At 42.4% G+C, this 22,766-nt stretch overlaps 1 protein-coding gene across 4 annotated transcripts in view; it reads right to left on the reverse strand.

Moving 5' to 3' along the window:
• The window catches only part of ptprua (protein tyrosine phosphatase receptor type Ua), a 230,122-nt gene extending 212,530 nt beyond the window's left edge, over positions 1-17,592 (reverse strand). For 3 of the 4 annotated variants that reach the window (XM_069175969.1, XM_069175967.1, XM_069175965.1), the window contains exon 1: positions 17,355-17,592. In XM_069175969.1, the coding sequence (XP_069032070.1) occupies positions 17,355-17,424 (70 nt within the window). In that variant the 5' untranslated portion in view covers positions 17,425-17,592. The remainder of the gene's footprint in view (positions 1-17,354) is intronic. The other variant, XM_069175968.1, reaches the window with a different exon arrangement.
• Between the last annotated feature and the right edge of the window lie 5,174 nt (positions 17,593-22,766).

The following is a 22,766-nucleotide window of genomic DNA, read 5'->3' on the forward strand; positions in this document are numbered from 1 at the left end:
AGGCAAGGCAAGGACGCGAAAGGAGGCTTCTGCTCGTACAAGTCGAAGGGTGCAACGGAGCTCGTTACCTCGACTCTGTGCCTTTATCTGAAAAATGAGCTGTCGCCTTTGACAGGGTTCCTGATGCGCGCCCCCTGTTAATTGCTCCAGCCTCCCTAAATGCACTCATGCGTGTACAGACTGAGGACAAGACACACACACATTCATACACAAATACTGTCAACTCTTACTGTCCTTGGACACAGCCTCAGAAATGAAGATGTGAGTGCCCCTATTACCATAAAGTAAGCACCAGCGTAAAACACTTTCTGGAAAAGTGTGGAAGTCTCTCTCTCTCCTCCGCTCGCTGCCTCATTCTCGCCCTCTGTCTATGATTGGCAGGTTTAATTAACAACAGGTCTTCTGTCCTGGCAGAAAGTGGGTGACAGAATTGCCGAATGGTGGCGGTGGGGGTGACGTGGAGATGTGAAAACAATGCATAGCCTACTTTTGTGTGCATGTAATTAGAGATGTCTGGGACTCGCTGCAGAAGCGCGTAGGCGTGGCCGCACGGATTCAGGCATAAGCAATTTATATGCAAACACCCCCCCCCCTTTAGGAGCAGCAATGACAAACATGTCAGACATTGTTCTACATATGCAATCCTCTCCTACCGCTCACCACATCAGGGTCACTGCAAACCCTCCCTGCACTGAAGTGACAGGCCACTGACAAGTTGTTAAGTGCAAGACAGATGATGTGTCTGGAAGAGGCAAAGAATTGGGTTTCAGGTAGGAAATTTGCACAAATAAAAGTAAAAAATGACCTTTTGTGGCAGCTGAGTCAGGAAATTCTACTAAGCTCTTGCTTTAAGGCTGGAGGAGCGCTGCCTTTTCCTGCCGTGTCCCCACGGTTTAATATTCGGTCCCACTCTCCTTAACATTTATATGTTCCACTAGTACAATATTTCTTCCACAGTTATGCTGACAACACCTAGCTTTACTTACCCTTATAACCCTGTGAAGACAATAAATTAACAGAGCTGAGAACATGATTTCCTGGAAGTCAATAAAAACCAAACTCTGAAGTTACGTTAACTCGGTACAGCAAGCTGATACGTGTCTTCAGATTGAAGACATACATCATACAAATTAAAAGTCCATTTACATCTAATTAATGACACTCTAAACGCAGAGGTTTTACTGCTACAGTTTAACCTTGACGAAGCCAATAGCCCGTTTTACACAGAGGTCCCACAATACAGCAGTAAAGAATACTCTTCATGGTGCCTCTTTTTTTACACCGACACAAACAAAATTGCATGTTGCTGCCCGCAGCGTGATTTTAAATAGTATGTCAGTGGTCCAGAATCAGAGGCATGGCATGACACAAAAGTTTCAGCACCTAGTCCAATACCATACCGGCTCTCAACGTCTGAGTAAAACAAAGAAGCAGCATTGTGCTCAATTACCTCCGAGATTTAAGTCCACTGCCTGGATTAAAGGATGACTCGCTGGTTGTACCGTTAATACAGAACGACAAAGTGGAATAACAGCACGAGATTCCCGACTTAAATAAGCTGTAGGTTTGCGAATGTTGGCTAACTTTAATTAAATATTGTTAGTCAAATCATAGTACAACATAATAGAACCGCACTGATTTTACACAAACAATGCATGTTTCCAGGTGCTGAGGAGGACAAATACAAATGTAAAAAAGGTTGTATAAAGCCTTTTATCTGCCCAGAATAAAGAGAGCTACTCAGAAGTAAAGACATGAAACTGTGCAGCCTTTTTGACATCGGCCATGAGATGGCCCTATAGTGCACGTTCACGTTGTGAAACAACACGAGGAATATATATATATATATATATATATATATATATATATATATAATACAAGTATATATACAAGTGGAATCACAAAAAACTACCAGAAGCTTCCATCGCTTCTCCAAAGAACCTGACAGGTGATTGTTCACAAAACAGTAGAAATTATTCAAATACAGAGTGGGCCTGAGAAAGGAAGCTGTTGATCAGTAGTAGGGAGATTGTGACTGAGTGCAGCGGAGAGGTGTGTGAAGAGATGTGCAAAAAGTGACTCATCCACAGGGTCACACTCTTCGTAGGTATAACAATTCACCACATCTTACGCAACCAAAAATTGGACAAATTAGAAGCACAAAAAAGAACTTCTCAAAATAAGTCATCAGTAAATTGTATGATGTCACCATACGGTTTTTACCACTGACGTTCCTTTCCTCTGATTTGATACCACTGCAAAACCAGAAATCCCCTTCAGGACCTAAAAGCTTTATATCAACATTAACAATTGAACAGAGTCTTTGTGTTTCATTATTTAAGCTTATAGGCTGCATTTGAATTAGAGTTAGAAATTAAATATTGGCCTGTTCACTGTGAATCTGTCAATGTTTTAGGAGCGCGGTGCCACATCTGTGGACTGATCTGTTAAGAGGAAGCTACTATACACGGCATACTCTGAACAGAAGAGGAAGTAGCCAAGGTATGATGTCAAACACTGCCACCATCAGTCCCCATCCATCTTTGGAATCTATGAAAACGTTCAACCTTCGACTAGTAATACATTTTTCTCAGAGGCTTTAAACTGTTACGGATTTTTCAGTATTTTTGCGTGATTTAAATATTTCTCTCCTTTTCTTTTGTTCGTGTAAAGCACTTTAGATCAAGTGTCCTCCATCTGAAGTTTTACGTAAATACAGTTGAGCACAGCTGAGAGCTGTTGTGCATATTGCTGATTTTGTTTCAAAAGACAGACAGGTCCATGAGTTGGCAGATATTTTCCTTTCATTAGAATCACGCTGTCAACAATATCCATCGGCGCTGTGCAAGTAACAACCTGAAAAACACCATGTCTGGGATTTACCTGACTTTTAATGAAGAGATTTAATGGCCCTAAAAGCTGTTTCTGAGGCATTTCTGCCCCAGTGAGAGTTACATTCTGGAAGAAAACTCAATATTGTGGGATTATTTTTTGGCATAAATGACAGAACACGACTGATCTATCGGCCGATATTGACCTTTCACGAATATACTGGTATCTGCGTGTGTGCTGGCTGATATGAAAACATGTTTTACAGAACATAATTCTCGGGGTAAATATGAAATTGTTATATTCATGTTTTTTTATTGTTATTTACAGTTTCTAAATTCCTATTGACTGTTTCAGTGCTCTGATGTCAGTGTGGACATTAAAATGTCGTATCCGGCTTCACATACATATCTTTGTCACAGGTGTCTTAAGTGTTTGATGTCCACGTTTGAGGGATCAATGCAAAAATAAATAGTTAGTAAATCAGAATTTTGGCAGATATAGCAATAGTGGGATTTTTTTTTTTTTTTTTTTTTACTACCTAATATTGGCCCTGGCACCAAATATCCAGTATCAGCCAGGCTTGGGTATTTATTTATTTTTTAAATAATATTTTAGTATTTGCAGTGGCTAAAAACTTTACTTTAAACCCTAACTTGTTTTGTTGACTATAAACCCTAAAGATTCATTGTAACTACATGTAGGGATGAATTCAGGTTAAACTAAAAAAGAATAAAACCAGTAATAAAGTGACCACCAGAAGCACAATCTGTCCTAAAATGTGGGGACCATCTTCAAACAACCCACATCAGCCCAACTTCATCACTAACCCATTTCCTGAGTGCACATCCAGCGCTCTGCCCTCAGCTGAGAATTTTCTTCAGTTTCATAATACATTAACACCAGCAAGGAACTTCTACATGAAACAGAGGAGAGAGAAATCAAGCAGTGCAGCCGTTTGATGGTGAGCGTTCTGCTGCTCTCATCACTTTTCTAGGTCAATATACAGGAGGCTGTGATTAAACCAACTCACAAACAACATATGTCAACTGCTGCCTTATGCAAGGGCAAACAAAGTGGATCTGTTTTTAATGTGTACTCAGGTCAGTGTCTGGGCCAGCCTCATCATCCCCTCATGGCCTATTATTATTGTGTATGGGCTTGGTGACCTCGGCCACTCTGCCATCTGCTCACACTCTATTGATACTGAGATTAGAGGTGTAGGCCGGGAGGGCACGGGGACACACATGTTCGGTGGCCAATCTGGAGACGCCTCGCTCAACTTACTTTCACTTCGCGGCCGGCCTGTTAGATCAGCCGGCGGAGGGAAGATGAAAGGTAACGCTGCAGTTGTTGCCGCACAAACAGGAATCCAACCACCAGCTGATTTCCATGCTGTTTCCACCAACAGCTCCCACCGACGTAATCAATAATCCACCCTGCCCCCCACCTGCACTCCACACGCTCCTCTCTGCTCCCACTTCTTTCTCTTCGTTCTCCGCCTCTTTTTCTGCACCTCCACCTGAGATGAAGAAGCTCCACTTGAGGATCTTGCTTGTTGAATCAATGATTCAGGGCCTCTTGGAAGCTTTTAAAACCACGCCATCACACTCTGGGTGCTGGCAGCGATACAGCTCACAAAACAGAATGAAGACTTTAGAGGTGTATGCCTCCAATCATCTTCGGCTCCTCTGTGAATGCAAAAGACGCTCCAGACAGCTCATTCCCATGCAGGCCGTGATCCAGCCGCTCCTCTCTCATGAATGTAATCCTTTACGTTTATCTGTTTAAGTTCAGAGGCCACGGGGGCTGAGGCCCACCGTACTCACACTGATGCATACGGTGTTTGGAGGGCAAACACAGCAGATGCTGGCCCAGGTGCTATTACTTCTTATAACTGCCAAAATACAGCGATTGTCTGAATCGTTGCCAAGGTGGCCCCTCCAAGTCAGAAGGAAGGCAGCACGGAAAAAACAGACAGGACGGACAAACATGTGCCAAGTTGCTTCTAAAAGAGGAAGAAGAAGGACAGATGGTTTGGGAGACGAGGGCGACAAGACGGGCAAGCAAGGCATTAAAGCTGCAAGGGTTAAAGGTTTGATTCTCAGCGAGAACACTTATGCTGGAAGAGTTTATCAATCTCACTGAAACTTTCACACGTCATGCTGAAAACAGTTCTCTCACTGTGGGAGCCGTGTGGTGAAAGTGTCAGTACGCTTCAACCAAACTGCCTGTCAGATGGCTGAAACCACCTCCTCCACACCTTTACAACATGGGATTTAGAGGGGCGATGTGCTACGATTTTTAACTTCACGAAACCATCAATTTGATAAGCACTATTCAATATTTACTGGAAACTACTCAACTATTACTTGAGGATATTGTTTCTGCTGTTTGCACCATAGCATCTAATCTTGCAGCCACACGTTTTACTGGAGCCTCGTAGTAACATGTTTGTTTTCACTTCCTTCTGTGTTAAGGGTGTTTAGCAAACAGCTATTAGGTGCATTGCTGCCACCTTCTGGTGGTGATAATGCATTATTTCCAAGCAATGGTAAAAGAATGAACAATACGCTATTTGGTATTTTTATATTTTAAGGACGGTATGAAAAAATCATGACCTATCTCTAGTGCAGAAGTGAGTAAAGTTAGCGGGATTCTCTTGTGTTAGTATTTACACAGCAGCTTCTATTACTACCCGAAGTGTGCTTTCAGAAAGAGACTGTCCAAAAAGTGTGCAACATTGTCCAATATTGCAGCGTTTTCGGTATCGTCCCAGATACTGACCGTAGTCAGCAGATCAGGTATCGCTCAAGATAGAACCCAATCCACTCCGAAACTGACCTCAGGAAATGCATCGAGTGTCTTGACCAGAGCTACAGTGCATCCGGAAAGTATTCACAGCCCTTCACTTTTTACACATTTTGTTATATTACAGCTTTATTCCAAAATGGATTAAATTCATTTTTTTCCTCAAAATTCTACACGCAATACCCCATAATGACAAAGTGAAAATAGTTTGTTTAAAATTTTTGCAAATCTATTAAAAATAAAGAACGAAAATATAAAAAGGTACATAAGTATTCACAGCCTTTGCTCAATACTTTGTTGAAACAGCTTTGGCAGAAATTACAGCCTCAAGTCTTTTTGAGTATGATGCTATAAGCTTGGCACCTATTCTTGGGCAGTTTCTCCCATTCTTCTTTGCAGGACCTCTCAAGCTCCATCAGGTTGGATGGGGAGCGAGATGTTCAATCAGGTTCAAGTCTGGTCTCTGGCTGGGCCTCTCAAAGACATTCACAGAGTTGTCCCGAAGACACTCCTTTGTTATCTTGGCTGTGTGCTTCGGGTCGTTGTCCTGTTGGAAGATGAACCTTCGCCCCAGTCTGAGGTCCAGAGCGCTCTGGAGAAGGTTTTCATCAAGGATGTCTCTGTACATTGCTGCATTCATCTTTCCCTCCATCCTGACTAGTCTCCCAGTTCCTGCCGCTGAAAAACATCCCCACAGCATGATGCTGCCACCACCATGCTTCACCGTAGAGATGGTATTGGCCAGGTGATGAGCGGTGCCTGGTTTCCTCCACACATGACGCTTGGCATTCAGGCCAAAGAGTTCAATCTTTGTTTCATCAGACCAGAGAATTTAGTTTCTCATGGTCTGAGAGTCCTTCAGGTGCCTTTTGGTAAACTCCAGGTGGGCTGTCATGAGCCTTTTACTGAGGAGTGTCTTCCGTCTGTCCACTCTACCATACAGGCCTGCTTGGTGGAGTGCTGCAGAGATGGTTGTCCTTCTGGAAGGTTCTCCTCTCTTCACAGAGCAACGTTGGAGCTCTGTCAGAGTGACCATCGGGTTCTTGGTCACCTCCCTGACTGAGGCCCTTCTCCCCAGATCGCTCAGTTTGGCCGGGCGGCCGACTCTAGGAAGAGTCCTGGTGGTTCAAATTTCTTCCATTTACGGATGATGGAGGCCACTGTGCTCATTGGGACCTTCAATGCTGCAGACATTTTTCTGTACCCTTCCCCAGATCTGCGCCTCAATACAATCCTGTCTCGGAGGTCTACAGACAATGAATTTAATCCATTTTGGAATAAGGCTGTAATATAACAAAATGTGGAAAAAGTGAAGCGCTGTGAATACTTTCCGGATGCACTGTAAATCCACCAAGACGTGACAGATCCACAACTCATTTGTAGTGTCATTATTCAATTTAGTGTTTTCCTTGTTAGATTTATTTATATTTGTTCATACACACCACAAATCCATTGACTTTTGACTCGACAATTGAGGTGTTCAAACGGTACCTTTGGGATGAACAACACTGGTGTCAGATCAGAACTCAGACTTGTCAGATTCCCCGAGTTAAAGTATCTGAATGGAAAAGAATCGGCTGGATGTGTGTATCCTTCTTCCCCCTTTGAACGATGGCTGCATGTTGCAGACAACGTGCTCCGACAGCATGACATACGAACTACCAGCCACACAGCAGCTGCACAGGAAAGTTTGGGGTTATGTGCTCAAAGGCAGTGGGAGGGGGGAGTATTACTCATCATATTACCCCCCACTCCTCCAGCCTGCGCCCTGAGGCGCTGACACTTCCTGTGTACCATCACGATGCGAGATGCTACGAGACACCAGAACTGGCATCGATCCAAGTTTACTTACAGAAGGAGGTGAAGAAGCCGGTGACAAAGACGTCCCGCGGTGCGAGCAGACACACAGGTGTTGCTGCTCATGCTGCATAACCTCCCCTGCTGTGCACAGGAGGATCATTGCTAACCTTGACAGGGGTGAGCAGGCACTGCCGCAGTGCCCTTGTTCACTCCGGTGAGGGGCATGTCAGATTATTTATTTAATAAATTGACTATTTTTTTTTCCCCTTCCCCTCCTTTCCTTTCTTTCCCCTTCAACTTTTAATATCTCTCGTGTGCCACAGAGACACTCGGAGGCCCACAGGTTTGATAACTTTAAACGCCTACTTTTTAAAGTGTAATATCTACAGCTACCTTGGGACCTGCACACCCCAGGTCTTGCTCCATATCAGTGAATTTCTTTTTTTTCTTTTTTGGTATCTTAAAAAAAATGAGCGGTAAGATATAAGGACGAGTGAGTTTATAGTTTGGCAGTTAATCTAACTCAAGTTTATCTGCACCGTGGTCTTCCACGTTAATGACACGGGGGACTAAACATTTGAGCCCGAGAGGAAAAACTGGGAGAGATAAGAGGAGGTAGCAGAGCTGGAAAGAAATAGCTTTTGGCATCACGCATCTATTTTCCCCTGGAAGCTGCAGAGAGGACAGGAAGCAAGAGGAATGCTGTTCCCGCAGTTTGGCCCCAGATGTCATCTCAATCTAAAGTGACACTTGCTGACAGCGCCACCACGAAATCATCTTGTGGCTGAACTTTGACCCCCTCTGCTGAATGCGCCGCTCGTCCGTCTCACGCTGCCGCAAAGACCCGAGCGACAGATTCCGCTCAGCTGCCAACGCCGCGACTGGCATCAACCCGTCTTTGGACTTGACAGGTCCGACCACAGGTTTCATGGTCGGGGAACGGCTCGGACAATTGGTTCAGCTGCAGCGGGTAAACACACCGGCAGCACAAGCGACGGAGGAATATTCATAAACATTATTCACGGTCGGCTGCCAGCGACGCTGACAAATATGGGAGGTAATGGCAGCAGCAGCCGAATCTGACGGAGAGCAGGGCCGGACTAAATGGACAGGTAGCCATCACTGTAGAACAGTCATGCTCCTGCATACCTCATATCTGTGTACATCTCATCCCTAATACATGCGCACAGTCACAGCTACAACCGACCAGATTCCACACCATCAATCTCACCTGCTGTTCCAAAAAAGTAATCTGTGTGTAGAGAGCAAACCTTTTCTCAACCAGGAGGTAAATTATCCCTGAAAGGAAAAAATCCTCCTTCAAACACTCCACACGGTTATTTACCTTCAATCTGGGATGTTGAGAGTATTCCAGGCCTTTTACTTCACAAGGGGCTCTCACTTACTCTCAGTTGGACTGGTTCGTCTCATTTTGAATTGTGGTACAAACATCAAAATTATGATCTTTATCATAGTCAAATTTTACAGAAATGACTGCTTCTAAAGAATAGTGAGGACAAACTGACCAATCAGAAACCACCTTGCGATGACCCGCCCCTGTGAATGCTGTTTTTTTTCTGGACTATTTTGCTGTGTTCATCAAAGGTTCAGGCAAAACTCTATCAGATTTTATACTGTTAGCAAACGGACTCTGTTGTGATAATGTGGTGATCCTGCTCTACGGTCACACACTTAGTAGAACTGTGTTGTTATCATTGAAATACAATCCAAGCGTTCACCGCAGCAACAGGAAAGGTCCAGGACTGCTCAGTACATCACCACCAACTGTTACCCGACAGCGCTAAAGCGTTTAAAGTGAAATTATTGGAGGTTTATTCCTTCAGATTTGACGAGATAAGTGTTCCTGCCTGACTTCATGATATTTCCTTTCTTCAGGCTGTTTGAGGAATTAAGAGACACTTTGGCTGACGTGAAATGTTGTCGAATTTTCAGAGGCAGATATTGTTGTCAGTGCGATTTCCTCGCCACAATAAGCTGCCTACCTGACTGCTTTAAAAGCCTCGTCTTCCAGGTGGACTTTCTGAGACACGATCTGTGGTAGACGATGTAGCAGAGAGAAGTTAAAGGAGTGCAGAGAGGGGATCTCAGCTTCACCGAGCTTTTACCAAAATTTGCTTAAAAGCAAACTGATGTCTGAGTGTCATCCAAGGTTAGAGAGCCCGGATGCTTTAAACTCCTTTTGTGTGGGGTGTGGTTGCCCCAGCAACAGGTCAGCCCCCTGCCTGTGTAAATGTACATTTAGAGCAGACGTGTCCAAAGTCCGTGCCGGGGGCCAATTACGGCCCAAGGTGTCTTCCGGCTTAAAATGTATTATTTATGTCCCACCAGCACTGTCAAACGAAAGATTACTTTCTGAATGATCTCGTGAAAGACAAGAGCAGGTTTCGTATATTTTGAATTAAAATGTTAACAGACAGCATTTCATTATTTCTGCTATATTTTGCTATCAGCACTATTATTATCTTATTGCTTCTGTATGCTGCTGTAGCGAAAAAATTTCCCCTCAGGGATTAATAAAGTAAATACCTACCTACCTACCTACCTACCTACCTACCTACCTTATCCATAATAAGTCATTATTAAAATGAGAAGATATTTATCAGCTTCATGGAAGTTGTAGGTATTCCAGACAGCTTGTTCTTTGTGATCTGACTCTACGTGAAAGAAAGGCACAATTGTTTTTTGAGAATTGTTACATTTGGTTACGTTTTCATTTGAAGAAATGACAATTGTCATTGCAAAATAAATTATTATAAAACAGTGCATTTGTATGTAACTTTTATGGTTCAAAAAGTGTTAGGAGGGACCGTTGGCCCTTGGGCAATTTCTCATTATCAAATCTGGCACTTTTTGAAAAAAGTATGGACACCCCTGAGTTAGAGGAACTCTGCATACCTGCAACACAAAGCAAACACCTAACATCCAAATTTCACCTGCAGCCGAGGTGTTCGCGTTATGTGAATTTATTCCCTTCAACTGTTTCACTGACTTCATGGAGCATTTCATCCAGCACATCATTATATGGCTTGCAGAAGTAAAACTGAGAGCTGTGTAAGCAGCGAAAGGAGTCACTGAAGAAAGACTGAGGCGCAGCAATCAGACACCCAGCAGCTTCCACTGAAGTCCTCTAAACCGAACCCCAACGAAGGCGTTCACCAGCCGACTGATGTCGAAAAGTGAACAAATTAACTTCATTCTCTAAACACGCTCAGCGATCAGTCTGACAGGCAGCAATGGCGCCTGCTGGCCTTCCTCCATCTGCTCCATAATGATTAGCTGTCTATGGGGGAAACAACAACACATTTCTAACACCTGGAGAGCTCGAAGCCGGTCCCGCTTCTCTCCACAAAGACGCCTCAGAACCAGGGCCGAGGTGGTCCAGCAGCGCCGTCAGCTCCATTAACAATGTGTGGCGGTGACAGGCGCACGTGAGCAGCAGCAGCAGCAGCCGCACTAATTTCATGAGGCTATTGCAGCAGAAGGTAATACCCAGGGACGGTGTGATTACTACCACCACAAACAAATAAAAATGGCATTGAAACTCTAACTACCATGTTACTTTACTGAAATTAATCAACAGCAAAAGCACTTAGTAATTACTTGACTTCCATTACTCAACCACGCTCTCTCAAAAACAGTGAAATAAACTGTTTTCCACTTTTAAATCCTGCATTCCTGTCGAATGTGCATTTATCTTTTGTTATCCACTAAATATGTATTTTTACACCAAAATCCTGTAAAAGTAATGTGAAGTAGTTTTTTTTTTTTGTTTGTTTTTTTTCCCAAAGTATTTGTTTGATGTCTAATTTATTGTTCTCAACTCATATCTTTGTCTTCTTGATCTAACAACACAGGGCCAAGCGTCTTGTGCAGATCCACATTAATCTGTAATTGCTAAATTACACCGACCTAAATTCCTGGCCATCACGTTACGGATTTTATGTGAATTTCTCAAATGAGGTTTTCCAGAGGCTAACATTAGTAATCCTGCTAAAACATGTAAATAACTTTGGTACAAGGAACCATGTTACTCCTCTATTAATACTACATTCCATCAAGATAATGTCATTATTCCAAACAGTCCTTGCACAGTTATCCCGAAGGCTAGCCTGGTTGGTTGATTATTTTGCTGTGTTACAAACAGTTAAAGGCACATAAGTAGAGAATGAATGCCACCAAATGTTTATCTCGAGGTGCTTACATTTTAATTTAACATTTTGATTAGCATATATTGACATGAAGATTGTAATTTTAGCCAATAAATGGCCCTTCGCCTTCCCCATAACTAGCATGAGTATTAATAAACTATGATGAGGTTTATTCTATAACAGTGGCATAAAATGAACAGAAAAATCCCATGAAATCATTAATTGCAAATTATTTCCATGGCAACTGATCCTCAACGAAAAATGTATAGTCATGGCACTACTGTAGTTCTTTACACCACGTTAGCGACATCGTCAGTGTCAGAAATTTGCATTATTTCCAACTCAGAAATTCAGGTTGGTGGCGGATATGAACACGTTAAGAGAGTAAGTTCATAGTTGTGATTTAAACCTGCAAATCGGCACTCTGCAGCAACATGTCTACAAACACTGTTTAACACTACAGTGCTAAAACAGAAAATAAGACAACAACTACAATGAATAGTAATACAGGATTACTGGGATTAGTAACTGTAATATTTGACACTACCTCCTCCTGAAAAAATTCATATTACCATTGTGAGTATTGAGGTATTTTCCAATACTGTGGACAGCTGATGACTGCTGCAGATACATCCCACTGGAAGACGGATGGAGCAGAAGGAGCTGCAGTTCAGCCCGGACAGACACAAAGAGTTCTGTTGACGGCGACACTGCATTTCACCAACTCCACTTCCACGGAGAAAATTGCCTTCAGTAGCACAACGGCAGGCCTGACTCCTCCCTTGACGATAAGAGGAAATCATTTCTAGATAAACAGAAGTAATCATACCTACAGAGCTGCTGAAGTTTGCCGAGTCTCTCAGACATTCACAGGCCCAAGAATTTTCACAAACCTATGAAGTCCTCCACTGCGATGATTAAAACAGAAATTTTAATTCTGTCAAACACCTTTACAAGTTTGCTTTAGCCACGCTGCCAATAAATCTCGGAGATGAATGGACTGACTGACGACAAACAGCCGAGGCAATTAAAATTTCTCAAAAGCCATCAAAGTGGTGGAATATAAGGGAAGGAAAGGCATTACTGACTTCCACCTCAGCTGGTGCTGCCGCGCTCTCGCCGGCTCTGCTGGCTGCTTCGGCTGATTGAACACGTCTACGCATTTGGTGCTTGACCATTTAAATGGAAGAAAAAAAGCTTCATGTAGGCTGTTTGTAATACGTAATCCAATCAGATGCTGCAGGGCTCATTGGAAAGGTGAAATGTGGGCTGTACTCTATCATTTCAAATTGATCATTTCTATCCATTTGGAGCTAAATGCGTCCATTGTTCTTCAGACAAAACCAGACGGTTTGGCGTGTTGCTCCTGAAATGTCATCCCGCGGGCTAAACGACAGCGACGGGTATGTTCATAGATTTCTCCAATTTTTCCTCCTCTATAAGAGCTGGTGTCGAAACAGTCCTTGTTCCTTTGCCATCTCATTATCATGAGCTATAATTACAGTGTACTCATTTTCTTGAACAACGTGTAGCCATTATGCAATTCACCATTGTCTCATCAAAGAATCTTGTGTTATTTCCTCCAGAACAACCACATTTCATCATTGCCTTTTGTGTGAGCTAACGCTCCATTTTCTCCATTTACAGCCTCTACATTTGCCCCAGGAGAGCAGTGTGTGTGTGTGTGTGTGTGCGTGTGCGTGTGCGTGTGCGTGTGTGTGTGTGTGTGTGCGTGTGCGCGTGCGTGCGTGCGTGTGTGTGTGTGTGTGTGTGTGCGTGTGCGTGTGTGTGTGTGTGTGCGTGTGCGTGCGTGTGTGTGTGCATGTGTGTGACGGGCTACTTTCTGTTGGATTAACACTGGACTGGATCTACGCTGCAGCACACCAAGGACCACCTCTCTATTTCCTCCCAGCAGACCATGAAAGCCCACCTTCTCGTGTCAGCGCCCATTTCAATGTGGTCGTTTCAAGCTTACCTCCTCCTGACCTCCAATCTCAGAGTGTTTGGAGCCGCGTGTCAGCGTCGCTCAGCGTTGGAGTCGGCTCACGTGGTTTCATTTCGAGATTAAATTACCTCGTTGCTCTGACTCCTCGGCGCCCAGTCTAACAACGCGGCAGGTTTCACCGCAACAATCACACGTTCTGGAGGTGCAACTGTGGAGCCGAAGTAAGAGACCTCTGAATGCAACCACACCGGCACTCCGCTCTGATCTGAGGAATTTGGCTGAATAGAGCAGAAATATCAAAAGTGAGGGTGGCACTACACCTTCTTATGTTTTTCCCTGATCAACATGAAAGCTGCACAACAAACCTTGTTGGCAGCTTCAACAGGCAGCGAGAGGGAAATGTTACAACTTCAATACCTGCACATCCGACAACATGCTGCACGCCCAGTGTTTGAGGATTTATAGCTGGAGCTGTGTATGGAGCCGGTGAGAATGCAGCATGACGTCATCCACTGGTTTGTGAGCTTCCATTTGGGTGCCTCCAGTGTTATATTTCGGCCATAACACTACATCTGCCCACATATACTGGAAACCTGACAGCACGGAGACTGCACACCTTCAAACATACCTCTATCTGAGGCCTAATATCTCATTCATTATCATCATTATTACATTACACGCTCAGTCAGATTTAACAGACGGTGACTGGTGTCAAAAACCCGCAGATTGGCGGCGTCTTGTCGTGCGGCAACGAGAGTTAACAGCTAATCAGGAAACATCACAGTCCCGTTTTCAAGCATTGACACTACAGTCTCTTAGAAAAGCTGCCTTTTGTGGCCCTCAGGTGACCTCGGGGTTAACCTGTTGACCCTGAACCATAAGAACCACAAGTAACTAATCTTTATCTAATACAGACATAAAAAGCTCCAAAACACCTTCAAATAGAAGAGCATCATTTCATCCCATTGACTCCATCATCGCTGCTACACAGCTGCTGTATCTCGACTGCTCTGTTTGTATGAGGCATGAACCTGATCATTATTACATATTCGCCTGACATCATTATTTGAGCTGACTGCAATCATTTTCCATGATTATTGAAATCGTTTCTATTCATACAGCTGGTTGAAGCTAACAAAGATGTCTTCTTTCCATCAATCTGTCCACATCCAGTTCCACCATCTGAGGTTTGATGTTTTCTTGTGCCGTTTCTCTGCTGTGGTTTAACATTTGTTTACTTCAATTATTGGTCATTGTCAGTCATTTTTTTTATATTTTCAGGAATAGGCTTTGTATATTGAAGTTGTTATTCATGTCATTTCTGCCCGATGCAATTTTTGCTTTACAAAGACACAAGAAGTAATCTAATTGTTTTTTATGAATATGTTCCCGTATTAAATTCCAATAAGTGGCTCTTTTTCTTCATAAATTGTATGATTAAACTATGATTAGGTTTGTACTAAAATAGAAACATAAAATCCGTATAAAAAGACAATTCCATCATGAATAGAAATTATTTGTATGCCAACGAAAATGTAATGATCATGACAGGCATAATGACTCATTTTATTTTCTGTTATTTGAAGGTCTTTTTTTTCTGATCCAATTCTACAAACTAAGGTAAATAAAAGTTTGGTATTGGCACTATGTATACTGCACTGGTACTGATAGCACAGGATAAACAAAACCCACCGCAATCTCTAGCTGAGTTTATCAGAGCAGCAGCAAAGATCTGACAGAGCAGACCAGGTTCTACTAGTCAAATGTGAAACAATAAGTTGATTATTTAACCAAAGGATGATTATTCAGTGACTTTTTTAAAGAAGTCATAGTTAATTTTGCAAGAAAAATGTCAAACTTCTCTGGTCTCAGCATCTCAATGTGAGAGTTTTCAGGTTTCCTCAGTCTTCTAAGAAAGTTGCCTGAATATCTTTGTGTTTTGGACTTGGACCGACATTTGATGACGACATCTTAGACTTTGAAGAAACTGGGATGGACACTTATTATCATTGTATCATGGACAGTTTCTGGCCCAACCAACTAACTTGTAAATTGAAAAAATAATGGAAAGATTCACCAATAATGCTGTTAGTTGCAGTTCTAATGACACAGTACTTTGATGAATGTTAAACTATTAAAACAAAAGCAGCTTTACAAGAAATCCTTTGGGGATGAAACTGCAGGATGTAAATCAGGAAAAAAATCTGATCAAATTACACAACTATTAATCTGGTCATCCACTCAATGCCAAACTTTCTGAAGGCTTTTAATGCTACTGTGCTACAACAGGTTTCCGTCTGTGCCAAAATTATTGAGGTTCAACCTACGGCTTAGACATAAGTAGTAGGGAGTGTCCAATCTTGATGACAGAAATTATTTACAACGAACAGAGTGAATCAATGCCAAGTGGTGCTGTGACAGTCTTTTCTGTTGTTTCATGGAAGCCCATAAGACAGGTGGTGTTACATTCAACCGTGTCCACAGAATGCATTCGATCCTGGAGAGCAGGGAGTGCCTCAGTGCATGTCTGTTAAGCAGCTGGTTCTGGCTGCCATGTAACTGATACTCAGAGTATTTATATCGGGGCTACAAACGCTCACACGAGTTTGTAAAAAGCGCTCGAGAAAAATCACCTGGCACTTTCACTTGAGACAAACTTGACACGGGTGTGGCCGGAGGCCACAACATTCCTCAGAAGATAAGGTTCACAGGCCTTTTGAAATCTTCAATAACTGCTTCGGTCATTCAAACACTGAAGCAGCCGCAGGAAACGTGGAGAGGATTTGAACTCCCCGTCTCTGATCGGCTGCACGTATTACGGCTTAAAATCTCCATTTTCCTCTCTGAGTGGACTTCAGAACTTTCTCCCTGTGTCTATCAGAGTTGGAGTGAAACAGAGAATATTTGGATCAGCTGTCAGTGCAGTTATTTGGGGCACAACACTGACATCACTAATTTATCTGCACTGTACAGTTTTGTACCAGCAGAAAACACACTCCTCTTGATTTGTACAATCACCCCAAAAAACAGCTCAGATGACTGAAGCACATCATGCCCCTGCATCAGCAGCATAATCAGGAAAGATGTTCTATCCAGGCTATTAACATGCAGGCAGGGTTGCAGCCTATTTTATATACATCAGCAATACATTAAAAAAAAACAATGAGGGATGGCTTCATTACTGAAATATAATTTACAATTTCTGGGATGACACAGCAGGGTAGTGAAATGGTGTTGCCACCTACTGAAGTCTGAACAATGCAAATATGACAGTAAACGCTGCAGCTGGACACACTAGACAGAGACAGAGACAGAGACACAGTGAGAGGAGCGGAGAGGAGAGGAGGACAGAGTGTGTTCGAGAATTCAAATAAAGAATCCACTTTCATATCTGAGCTTATTGTTTCCAACTCTGCACATCTGATCTTTAAAATGTCTTCAGAAAGTGTCAGCCATCCATTGAGTCTCGTAATGGCATGATGCTATGAGGATGCAGGCAATGCCACCTTTCATGCCCGGTGGAATATTCCCGTTCCGCCGTGTGCACAAAGGAGAAAGTTGACAGCACTGAATTTGAGTCAGGAGCAGATTTAAAGAGCTGATCACACACTCTGAGACAACTTTTTAAGTCAGGGGACCGCAGACAGGACAAAAGGCAACATATGTGCTCAGACAGTAGAGACAGAACGAGTTTAAAGCCTGACAGTCAACTTTAAAACAGCAACTCCGCGCGAGCAGATTTACAGGTGCGTACTGTGCGTCGCGCCAAAAACCCAAACATTCCTTCTCCTTCTTTTTACCTGTTGGTCCCTCCATGCTGTCTGCGTAGATCCTGACGACCAGCATCAGTAGCAAAGCTGCTGAATACATGTTGGCAGAAGAAGCAGAAGTAAAGTCCAGCTCGTTTTTGTCACAAGAAGCAAATCCTAGAGGAAACTCCAGCAGCAGCAGCGGCGGCAGGACTGGACAGAAGTTGTGCGCTCAGCTCCAATCATCGCTGCCTGCACTGCTCCCTCCACAGCCCGCACAGGGAGCATCTGATCTCGAGCTCAAGCCTTCAAAAACAGCCCCCCTTTCCTGTAACGGCTCCACTACTTTTTTTTTTTCTTTGCTTGCGCTGTCGAGCGAGGAAGTGGGGCGCAGGAATGCGGGTCTGCGGCGCCTCCATGTGGCGAAGAGGTGGATCTCAGAGCCACACAAAGTCTCCTTGCATTCGGTTTTATCTGCATGGATTCATCTGTTTCTTATGGAAGCTCATTTCCGCGTGTAAAAGAAAAGATTAAGGAGATAAGCCATGGTTTGTAATTATTTAGGAGAGTGAACATTCCCATTTTGAAATGGAAAAATGATGAGTTAGAAACCCAAAAGTCATGAATTTAAGGTTAAAAAAAAAGGAAGGAAGAGATAAATGTAAGTCAAATTATGCATTACAAAACAATGACGCTATGAAATAAATGTCAAAAAATATGACAAAATTCCGATTTATTAACTGTGACCTGAATTTTTGAATGAAATAAAGTCAGAATTTTGACCTACTGAGTCTGATGTGATACAAAAAGTCAAAATGATGAGAATAAAAGCCAAAATCAAGAGTTAGAAGTCAAAAATAAGAGTTAGTTAAATTCAGATTTATTAAGTCAAAATTTTGTTAAAATAAAAAAAAAATTAAAAAAATTGAGATAAGTGTCAAAATTACAAGATAAAGTTAAAAAATCTGAGATAAAAAGTTATCATTTTGACTCCTACCATTGAGACAGTTTTAATTTAAACTTTTCTATTTATTCTTTTTGGCCAGAAATGGACTTCCAGAGTTTTGAAAGGAGAAGTGGATCAGCACATTATTAAACATGCAGTTGGTCACCACCCTGTCACGTCAGAGGGGACATTTTTTCCTCAGTGCTCCTTTTAAGTGCATTTTTGGCTTCCAAACAGACTCATTCCTACTTGGCTCTTGCTCTCCATTATTATGCTAAAAAGCAGCAGATTAAATTTTGATTCACTTCTGCTGAGGTATTTAGGCAGTAACACCTTGCCAAAGGCGACCCGGACAGTGTCCACGCTCCATGGCGGGATTCATTTTTTTATGAGTAGGATTCTGGAGTAGCTGCTCTCTCTCAGTATTTAAGCTACTGGTTTGGGGCAGCAGGGCGGCCATGTGATAGAGTGAGACTGGGTTGTACCTGGACAGCTCGGGTTTGAGGCACATGAAACATCAAATTCGGCGGCTGAGTCCCTTCGTCCAACTCCTGCAGCGCTGTTCTGCAGCTGACCTCTTTGTTAACCTGTGGTGTTTGTTTTAATTAATGTTTATTCAGCAGGTATCATCCCCTCCTTGTAATGTTATCAAACAATATTCTGAAATTATATGTCAGATCGAAATTACAGTTAATTTCTAAGCACTGAGTTTTGACTGAGACAGAGCCCACAGAAACAATGTTTCTAATGTGATGCACCAGATTCATAACAGCAGGGCAGGAGAAGAAAAAGTAATCAGTCTTCAGTTGAACTACCTGCAACTCTTGTCCTGTGGGTCAAAAGTACAAAGTCCAACAAGTCAAAAAGGTTGAGAACCATCGATGTAACATCCACCTGAAGAGATCAGGCCTCTCTGTAAGACCCAACATTAAATTTAAGCAAAAATGCCCTTTAAGAAATGTCGTAAGACCCCGATGGTCGATTCAGCACTTCAGTTTTGCATATTTAAAAGCACATTTACAATCAAAGAAATATCTACAAACTGACCAGCATACACAGAACCTGGAACCCTCAATGCCTGCAGCAGTTGTCAGATTTGCAAACCTGGTAATCCATCAAAAACAAAAGGGAAAAATGACAATGATGGCATCTGGTGTGGACTGTGTAACAATCCAAAAGCTGTTTCAGCACTTTATTTGGCAACAATCATGGATGGATGTGTGGATGTTTTTTTTCAGTACATGAAAATTAACTGTGGCATTAAACAAAGGATTTGATAAAGTATTCATATTATTATCCACTTATATCTGTTAATGTGTCCAAAGTTTTGATATTTAGATACTGCATTAAATATATAACTGAAATGCAACTTAAAACAATCCATTAAAAACTTGAATCTGTAAAATATAAACTACAAATCCTCATTAAACTTGCAGAGATTGTCTCTTGGTCCACTCTGGATGGAAAGCACCAAAAATGAAAGGATTCACACAAGTTCCTGGAGTCCCAGTGGAGGTCTACAAAGCAGATGTGGGGGCCAAAAGAAGCAGGACTGACTTTTGATGCTTGTGGAGGTTTTTTGATCTTGAACACAGCATTAAGCTCTCCTTTTTCAAAGCACATCTAATAAAGCATTTTCACTCCAAACCTTCTGTTCACTGCAATAATTAATGAGCATAAACAGAGCTATTGCACAGTGGTGGTCTCTTATTCAGTATTGAGACTTGGTGCTTGTATGGAGTCAAAGAAGTTCCATTATAATAAATCTTTAATGTAGTAACTTTTACACAAAAAAATATGTTTTGATTATTTCCTGTTTTATCCTTTAATTTATTCCTCTTTTTTCCACATTTATTCTGTTGTTCTGAAACAGATTTTTTTTTTAATTATTATTCATGGTACTCCTGTGACTCCATAGATTTGTGTCAAAAAGTAAATACAGAGATGTAAACACAGTCACAGTTACATTATGTCCACGCACAGATGGAGCAAATTACATTGATTACCTCGTAACACCGGTGGATGTGAAGGTCTGACAGAAATGAGCAGATGTAAAGCCTTCAGAGACTCTGACTGGGGCCAAACCATTGTGGCCAGATGACAAGAACAACTACATTGGAGCATCTCCAAAATGCTAAGACTTGTTGGGTGCTCCCAGTCTGCAGTGGTGAGTATAGTCAGATTTTGGGGGCATGTACTGGAACAAGTCTGATCCATGACGCCTCCAACTTGTAATCCACAGGAGTTAAAGGATCTGCTGCAACCATCTTGGTGCCAGATACATGGCACCCTCACCGTTCTTGTAGAGGGTTTAAGCTGTTCTAGTGGCACCCAAAAGACCAACAGCACATTGCACACTATAAACCAAAAGCTTTTCTGTATTCCAAATAACATACTTCCCTTAGTACACTCACAAATAGGACTGTTAGGACTGTTAACCGTGTACTACTTGAATTTTGGGTAGTGTTGTTTCAAATCACGCACTGCTGTTCTGCACTGACCGGAAATAACCTCAACATGTGATCACATCACCTGCCAAAATATCTGCAGCTTTAATTATTTCACCCAGAAATTAACGTTTTCTCTGTTTAACACACTTAATAAACACGCTGATTCTTCTGTCCAGCAGCAGCAATGAAGAAGAAAGACTTTGTGTTCAGGAACAGCTGCAGCTTCCTCAGACGCCTTAATTAGAAAATGCTTTACATCTGTGGCCCCGCCCCTTCCTCTACAGAGTGTCCAGAGTTTCACACTTCTTTGAGTGCATTGAACATATTTTGGTGTGAGAATAACTGGAGCTGCTGGTCATGGTATTGATTTGGACTCGGTGAAACTCCTAAGCTCTGGCAGTTAGACTGGCTGAGTAGCAATGTAATGACCCAGCCTGTGCAGGATACTTTTATCCCTGGCTTCTGAATCTCTGCAGGGTCATTTCAAAGTGACAGGGCCATAGTTTGGAAGTTTGTGGATAAATGGCTCCACATACACCCCGTGATGGTCACCCAGGCTTCTGTTTCCAAAATTATCAACACACTGCAGGGTGAAGTGCGGCCAACTCTTTACTATACCTGTTAAATTTGTGCATTGGCCCATGTCCACTTGGCTGTGGCTTGAGATGGCATCAAGCCATGCTGCTGCTCACTATTGGACCACTGGCTGCTCCAAATACAGGAAGAACAGGATCAAGACTCTTTATCACCCCCTGACTATGAAATATTGATTTTGTAGCCTCAGGGCTTTTAACTGGTGTCTGGGAGATATTTATTTTCTCATAGGACGGTAGTGGCGGAGCATACTGTGAGCTTGCTTCATTTGCCAGGCTGTAATAATTCAACGTAAATTTTTAAACTATTGAGAGAGGTTGATATATTGGTGTCAGTGATATACTGGTCGACATGCCCTTCAAATCTAATAACTTCTCCCATGCTCACGTTAACAGCTCGCTCATAAAGTGCTTATATTACATATTATATAATCAGTTAATTTACCCATATTATTGCTGCCATATTTGATGTCAGCTGTGTCACTTGTAAAGGGGGTGAAGTTCAACGCTCCATTTGGTGATTATCATCAGACAAACACTCAACAATAGAAAGAAAAATCAGTTACATCAGCAATGAACCATCTGTTTATTATTTTTCCACACTTATAAGACTACATTTTTAGGGTCTCGATCTCATAGGTATCGCATATCAGCTTTAAATTTGAGTTAAAAATTCCAATTTGAACACTTACTATATAAATAAACATATTCATTCTGCAGCTGTATTTCTATCATTTTCGAAAACAGGACAAAACCATCTTTGGACACGTGTAAACAGCTTCTAAGGCTCAAACTTCAGAGTTGGTGTTTCCCATTGCATCACTTGATTGCATGCTAACACACAAGCTATCCACCACGGATCGCTGTATATTGGAGCAGCATAGAAATTAGGAATGTTGATTTTGGGCATTTACCCACTTTTTCAACAAACTCGGAGAGAGGAAAACAGCAAGTAAGGCTAATGAGCCTCTCAGAAAGGAAACAGTAAAAAGCAAGCTGCTAATGCTAGCACACTAAGTCCTGTGTTCATCCTGCATCATCCTACATCCTCTGCTGGCCTGGTTTGGGTTCAAATCAGGCATCAACTTCAGGGGCTGAAAATTAAGCCAATGCAGAAGTACCAAAAACTGCAGTTCCTCAAATGGCCTCTTGAGGCTGGCTCCAAAAGCAAGTTGATCTCCACAGACCACCATGTTAAAATGCCCAACTTTACAGCAGAAATAAACAAAAGGCAGTTTTGATTTCTATAGCTAAGTTTTCATTCATGACAGCTGTGAGGGGGGTTGGATTGTTATATAACCCATTCAATTGCATTGAGGCTTAAAGTTATACATAATTAAGGGTGGGGCCACTTTGACTGACAGGTGGGTGCTGTCACAGTTGTTGAGCTGCCTGCAGGTTTTAGCGACCAGGCTTCATCCTGCCCACCTCAGCTTCACCCCACACACCACCTCGTTGCCCACTTTTGGATTCG

This window comes from Embiotoca jacksoni, unplaced genomic scaffold (genome assembly GCF_022577435.1).
Source record: "Embiotoca jacksoni isolate LCO1_2020_lvr unplaced genomic scaffold, fEmbJac1.0.p SCAF_7, whole genome shotgun sequence".
NCBI lineage: Eukaryota > Metazoa > Chordata > Actinopteri > Embiotocidae > Embiotoca > Embiotoca jacksoni.